This window comes from Cajanus cajan, chromosome 9 (assembly GCF_000230855.2).
Source record: "Cajanus cajan strain Asha chromosome 9, NIPB_CcT2T_4, whole genome shotgun sequence".
Taxonomy (NCBI): domain Eukaryota; kingdom Viridiplantae; phylum Streptophyta; class Magnoliopsida; order Fabales; family Fabaceae; genus Cajanus; species Cajanus cajan.
Window position 1 is genome coordinate 23,698,534 of NC_138525.1, and position 7,063 is coordinate 23,705,596.

The 7,063-nt window shown below is 32.9% G+C and overlaps 1 protein-coding gene across 1 annotated transcript; it reads left to right on the top strand.

Moving 5' to 3' along the window:
- Positions 1–900: 900 nt before the first annotated feature.
- Positions 901–6,052, top strand: LOC109815352 (uncharacterized). Its single transcript, XM_020380063.2, has 8 exons — positions 901–1,134; positions 1,442–1,526; positions 1,650–1,718; positions 1,895–2,007; positions 3,468–3,579; positions 3,650–3,793; positions 4,641–4,815; positions 5,749–6,052. The coding sequence occupies exons 1-8, from the start codon at positions 1,080–1,082 to the stop codon at positions 5,884–5,886; spliced, it is 891 nt and encodes a 296-aa protein (XP_020235652.1). The 5' UTR covers positions 901–1,079; the 3' UTR covers positions 5,887–6,052.
- Positions 6,053–7,063: the final 1,011 nt, after the last annotated feature.

Here is a 7,063-nt window from a genome sequence, read left to right on the forward strand (position 1 = left end):
AGAAATTCAAATATGAAAATATAACTAGAGTTAGTTATCTTGAGAGTACAAGTTAACATAACCCTGATTACATGTAACCATAATTAGTTTAACTTGTACAACAAGCTAACAAACTCTATATACATATTTCCAACTTGTAATTCATCACTTTTGATGTGAATGAGAATTATACTCCTAAATTTCTTTCTTCAAAAGCTTAATTCTCTTCTTAAAGAACCTTGTTCTTAAGAACTTTTATTAAAAAATTTCTTCTTATAGCAAGTTCATCATTCTTGTTTGTCCTTCTCTTGAAGGTAAACACTCCTTTATCCTTTCCACCATTTTCATTTCATTTTGAAGAAGTTTGAGTCCATGGATATTGGACGAGCAATGAAGCTAGTTGAGTGGATTCAAATTCCACCTTCTCCACTAAATTCATAAATTGTGCAAGGGACTAAGGGTAGTGTAAGTGTTTTAAAAAATTTAAAACAAATACATGTAGGAGTATAGGACAAGTAAGTATATACCAATCCTCATCCCAATCCCAGATTTAATAGTTCAGGTATTATTCGTACTCATATTTGTACTCAATCAAATTAGATATTTCTTGTTAAAGTTAAAACAAATTTAGGTATTAACACCACAAGATGCATAATAATATAATGAAAGAAATTCATTAATTTTATAATTAGGAATTGCTTTTAAAATTTAGATTAGAAAATCTAATTATATTATTAAACATTTTAATAATTTATTTTCTTATTTTCACATACCACACCGCCCTATATTAAAATCCCATACATTTTAATCTATCTTACTTTTCTAAACCCAATCTTAAGGTATTATAAGAAAACATAAAAAAAAATAACTTCATGGGCACATAAATTTTCTAAAAACAACTTGTTTTAAACTTGGAGCAGCACTGGAAAAGAGAAACAGGAATAAAACAGCTTACAAGAACATTGTAGTCAGTCACTTTGTTGCCCAAGTAACCATTTTGAAAGAAACGAATCGTGAAGCGTGTCACATACACCCTCGCTCAATCCTTCACCCCCTTCTATTCAATTCTAGGGTTTTATCGCAAACTCAAATCCTCAATCATGGGTACCAAGGTCAGGAGACCCTCCCATGCTGGTTCCTGGTACACTGACAATCGTAAGTCCCTCAAATTAACATTCACGATTCATCAATTTCGAGTTGAATTTCGCTGATCAGGTTCAAAAGATCGGATTTTTAATCTTTCAATCGTTGTTTCTCTCGATTTACGCAATTGGGTCGAAACTTTTTAATAAAATAAACGGTTTGATTGTTTGGAACTTCTTCCAGAACAGTGAAAGTTCTCAACTTTCTATTCTTTTGGTTTACTCATCAGTTATTATCACTCTTCTACTTCTCAGTCAGAGAGGAAAGTCCCACTTTAATAATTTTCTTTTAATTCTCATTATTTAATTTTCATTTTCAGCTAAGCAGCTTTCAGAGGAACTTGAAGGGTGGTTGCAGTCGTGTGGTTTGACCAAGTCTTCTGATGTGCGGGGAGTGATAGCACCGTAAGTGAAAGGGCCTTTTTCCTTAAATGATTTTGGTTTTTGAGTTTTGATGATTTTGGTTTTTGAGATAAAGTAACAATTCTAATGTGTGCTTGTGCTGCAACTGGAATGTTACGATGTTAGACATGCAGGTTATTCCTATTCAGGAAGAGCCGCAGCTTATGCCTTTGGAAACATTGATCCATCAAACATGTGGGTTTGTTTCTTGTTTGCTTCCTTCTCTTACTGCTCTCAAGTTCTTGTGTGCCCTCTTCCTTGATTGTGGAAACATGATTAGCTTCCTTGCCCTTTTTCTTGTGCTGCTGTTGTTCCTGCTAACTTATGGATTATTGTTGTTTTTTCTTTGTTGTATTTTATGGTGGTTTCAGTATGCGCGTGTTCCTTCTTGGTCCTTCTCACCACTATTACACTCCAAAATGTGCGCTTTCAACTGCAACTGTCTACAAGACACCCATAGGGGACCTGCCTATAGATTTGGAAGGTACTGGTTAACTGTATAAAATCTTAAAGGATTTTAATTGTGTTTTATATTGTTGGCTGAAATGGGCCAATTATGGCCAATGTGGTTTGCAATCATGGCCTTGTGGCTGGGGCGCTTGTCCAGTCAATGCAACTGAGATGTTCCTGCTCAATTACATGATGTTGTCTAAAGTTTAAAACCTTATTAATGCAATGTTATCAAATAACCGTTATGATGCTGCCGCAAGGGTATAATGTGGCATTTTTGAACCCCTCCACCATTCACTATCCGTTATTTCCTGTTATATGATAGCGTCTGCCATATCCACCATGGCACCCCCCATATCTGCCATGGCCATAGCTTTGTGGTGCTGATGGCAGAACTCCTCATCCTTTTTTTTTTTTTTTTTTTTCCTTCTTTTCTCGTTTTCTCTCTTGTGAAGCTCCTAAGTGGCAAACAAAAAACTACGGTGAGCCTTCTTAGGCCACCAGCTCTGGAAAGTTAGGCCACCAGCTCTGGAAAGTTTTCCGGCAAGCAAATCTGCCGACCTATAAGAGTTCCTTTTGTTTTCTGTTTGTTTTTTCTTCTTCCTTCCATTTCTTTCTTTCTTTCTTTCTTTTTCTTTGTTTGTTTTTCATCTTTTCTTCATTTCTTAAGATGTTCCTCATCTCTCTCTCTCTCTCTCTCTCTCATTCTCTGTGTGACTGTTCTTGTTCTTCATCTATTCAATGTTTTTGTTCTCTGTTTTTCAAAATTTTGGAATTTAGTTCTCTGTATTTTAGAATTTCATTATCATGTTCTCTGTTATGTTGTTTTCTTTATTAAATCTATAATGTTGTTCCCAATTCTGTTTCACTTATAGCACAATGTTAAGCAGTGAGCACCCAACATTAAATTAGTGCTTCCTAAAACTCTTTATTTATTTTTGTTTTTGTCTTTAATGTGTGTCTGTGTATGTGTGTATATATATATATATATATATATATATATATATTATTTTTGTCTGCCATAAGCTGCCACACTATCTGCCATGTGTTTATGGCGAATTTTTGGCTTATCACCATAGACCATTATCTATTATTGAAAACCTTATATTAATGTATTTCATTTGGTCTATAATTACCATGGCAAATGGCATTGTGTGATCCATATAGGTGATTTCACTTAGTGTGACAAGGCTTTTGTTGTTACTGTATTGGTCATTCTTGCTTATATTCTTATCAAGAATTAGAATGTGTGATTTTATTGTGAAGGTAAGCTTTTCTTTGCATAATATGATGAGTAATCTATGAATTGTGAAAGTGGAAATAAATTATGATATTGACATGCAAAGTCAAATTTATGTGATGTTGGTTTTCTTTGAGTTGTGAAGCTGGTAGATTATTTGAATTGACTTTCTGAGAACTGATTCATTTCATTTGACTTGCATTTTGATCCGTTCTTTCCTCACAGCACACATTTAACTTTTGTTATTTTTCCAGTAATCGAGGAGCTTAAAGCTACAGGGAAATTTGAACTGATGGATATTCGTGTTGATGAAGCTGAACATAGCATGGAAATGCACCTGCCATATCTTGCCAAAGTATTTGAAGGGTAAGTTTGTTATACAGAGCGCACTGTTTTGAAACTATGTAACAGGGACTGAATTTGAATATTGATGTAGGCACCAGGTGAAAATTGTACCCATTTTAGTTGGTGCTGTTAGTGCTGAAAATGAAGCTATGTATGGGCAGATTCTTGCTAAATATGTAGATAATCCCAACAACTTCTTCTCGATTTCATCAGACTTTTGCCACTGGGGATCTCGGTATGTTCTATTTTTACACCATCATCTGCCTTTCCTCATCCCCAAAGATCTTATGAAAGTATGCTCTTATAGTTGTTCCGAGATGTGCTAACAAACACACATATAAAAACATTCACAGTCCGGTAGTGTTTGATTTAGGCTTATATATTCGACATTACTTGTGAGATGATTTATGTTGTTCAAATAACATGCTTAATTGGTAATTATGGAAGTTCTTGTTAAGATATTCTTAGAATTTGGGCTTCAAGCTTAATTCAATCCCACAAATTGATTTGTAAGGTAAGTATTGCCGAGTTTTATATGCACCACTTAAACCTTGTCTCTAGTCAATGTGGGGCCAAACACCCCCCTCAATCCTTGGACAATGAAGGTCTGCCAAAGAAGTTGTATTTAGGCGGGTAAGGGGTGATTGCAATTAAGGCAACTTTCCAATACACCCGTCATGTCTAGGGCTATTAGCCTAGAGCGTGGCAATTTGGGTGACTTAACAATGAATTTATGATGGATTTTGATACCATTTAAGAATTTTGATTTAGAGCCAAACAATCCCACAAAAACGGAGGTTTCCCAAACTTTAGAAACACTAGTTAGACTTTATCTCGTCTATTTGGGACTAACACACCCTACACAACAAAGATGCTCCAAAGAGAAGGGTGACTGGCAACCGCAATGGCTTCTCAACATATATGCTTATTGGTTTGAATGTTTTACACAATCTCTGCTTATGGTTCATGGTTATGTATTGTTATGGATATCTTGTCTCATTAGTTTGAAGCAGATGCTGATTATTGTGCATTTTAGGTTTTTTATTCATTCCTATAACCTTCTGACTGATGTTTTGTGTCAGATTCAATTACATGCACTATGACAAGAAACATGGGCCTATATACAAATCTATTGAGGCCTTAGACAAGATGGGCATGGATATCATAGAAACAGGAGATCCAGATTCATTTAAACAATATCTGTTGGAGTATGACAATACAATCTGTGGACGACATCCAATTAGTGTTTTTCTTCATGTAGGTTCCTTATAATTTGTCACAATATTCTTATGAAAGTAGCTCTTGCCAAATTTGAGAATCTCACTATACTTGAAAAAAAGAACAATAATATTATCGAATCATTGTTAGTTATTATAACATCATGTTTTCTTATCACACAATATGGAGTTGATTAATTTATTTGAGAACTTCATCACACCTTCACCTTTCCAAACAAAAACAGAAAGTGGTATTAAAGATGCAAAAAGATCACTTGTACAGTTGTACTATGTTGTCTCCTTGAATGCTGTTCGATACCTTGCACAAGTTTTCCTTAATTGTGTATTTTGATGCTTGAGAAGCCTTTAATAATCCAATTAGCAGTTCATTGATCAAAGGTGTTGGGAATTGTTTGAAATTATTGTGATTTTTTTAGAGGAAAACACATAGGTTATTGACTTGGTTTTCAATTTCATTCTGGTTTTATTTGTTAATCTAAATAATGAACCAACTTTCAAAAGTTTCCTTAATTTTGTATGTTGAGCTCTGATTGACAGGATCAGCCTGAAATGAACCATTTTGTGAGTCCATCAATAGGTAATTGTTCAAAGTTAGTCTGATTATTATTACTGTTGATCTCAGGATTTGGTGAAGCATCACTTATGTTTACACTATTGTACTGTATTTGAACTAGTTTGAGGCATCTATTGTGAAACTGGCAAGATTGGAGAATGTGATCACTAGTTACACTTAACTGGCTTTTTATTAGTTTCTCCAGCTCCTAGTTCCAAAAATTTATTGCTTCATGTAATATTACCAATATTAGTTGGAATTTTTCTGGGGGCAGATTGAAATTCTTTAATATCTGTATATGGTTTGCTTGATCCATATATGTTGCACCTTATCAATGAAATGAGTTTATCTGTCCGATGTTGATCTTATATTTACTTTCAACCTTTGCAATTTTATCAGATGCTGAGGAATTGCTCCACAAAGATAAAAGTCAAATTTCTTCGCTATGAGCAGTCCAGTCAGTGCAAAAGTACCAGGGATAGTAGTGTTAGTTATGCATCTGCAGCAGCAAAAATTGACGAGTCAAGTTCCAGTTGATTCATTTGAGGTGGCATTCAGCAATTTCATTTTCTTTAAATTGACTATTTATATTTAAGCTTTTGAACAATTGGATATTATGTACCATGTCTGTACATCATTCTCACTAACATATATATTGCTTATCTTTATCCGGGGAAGTTGTCAAATAATCAAATTTCTTACACTTCTGGTTGGCGTCCCTAGCTAACATGCTTGGATCGTTGTGACTATGAACATGTAATTTGATCATGTTTTGGTTGCAACTGTTACATTCTTAATCTGTGTCAAAATCAGCTTTGTTTTAATGTAGTCTTCTGTGGTAATGAAGTGTTGGTGCTTTCGGTGGCATTTGCCAGTGATACGGTGGAACAACTTAACTGCATTTGTAATGCTAATGCTATTGAATTTGTTTTGTTTTACAAAATAAGTGCTACCTCTATAATTTATTTATTATAAAAAATGAGCAGAAGTAGTATTAAAAATTACTCTATATGGGTTTTTGAAGTCTTTTATATAAGAAACAAATGGGTACTCTTTCTAGTCCTAATTATAATAAACATAGATACACTTTAAGATGAATTATAGATCTATTTCAAGATAAATTATAGATCTATTTTAAGGTGTTTTAATTGTTAATTTCTAATGATACCATTTATTTTTGTTAAATTTATTAATAAGACATAATCATCTCATGCAAATTATTCTCTTTGATTCATAGTTTTTGAAATTTAAGGTTCGTACGATTAAAGAGATATTACCTTCGTTGGTTCATAATTTTTTATAATTAAGGTTTTTGTACATCTCTAAATAAATACTACCTCCATTCGATTTTATATATAAGAAGTGTTTTATTTCGGTCCTATTTATAAGAAATTTATGATTATTTTTAAATGTATTAATTGATGATTATCTTTTATATTTTTAACTTATTATGAGTCTATTAATGAATTATTTATTATTTATTTATTTATTATAAAAGTGTATGTATTTATTGGATAATTAATAATATAAGTTATTCCCTCTATTTTTTTTGTTTGACGTTTAAGGTTTATGTACACAAATTAAGAAAATTATTAATATTTTAGTTTTTAAAAATATTTATTATTTATTTTTCTGTTATATCCTTTAGGTAGTTGGAGAAGAAATAAGTACATTGGAAGTGAATAAATATATTGTTCAGTAAACATACATTATC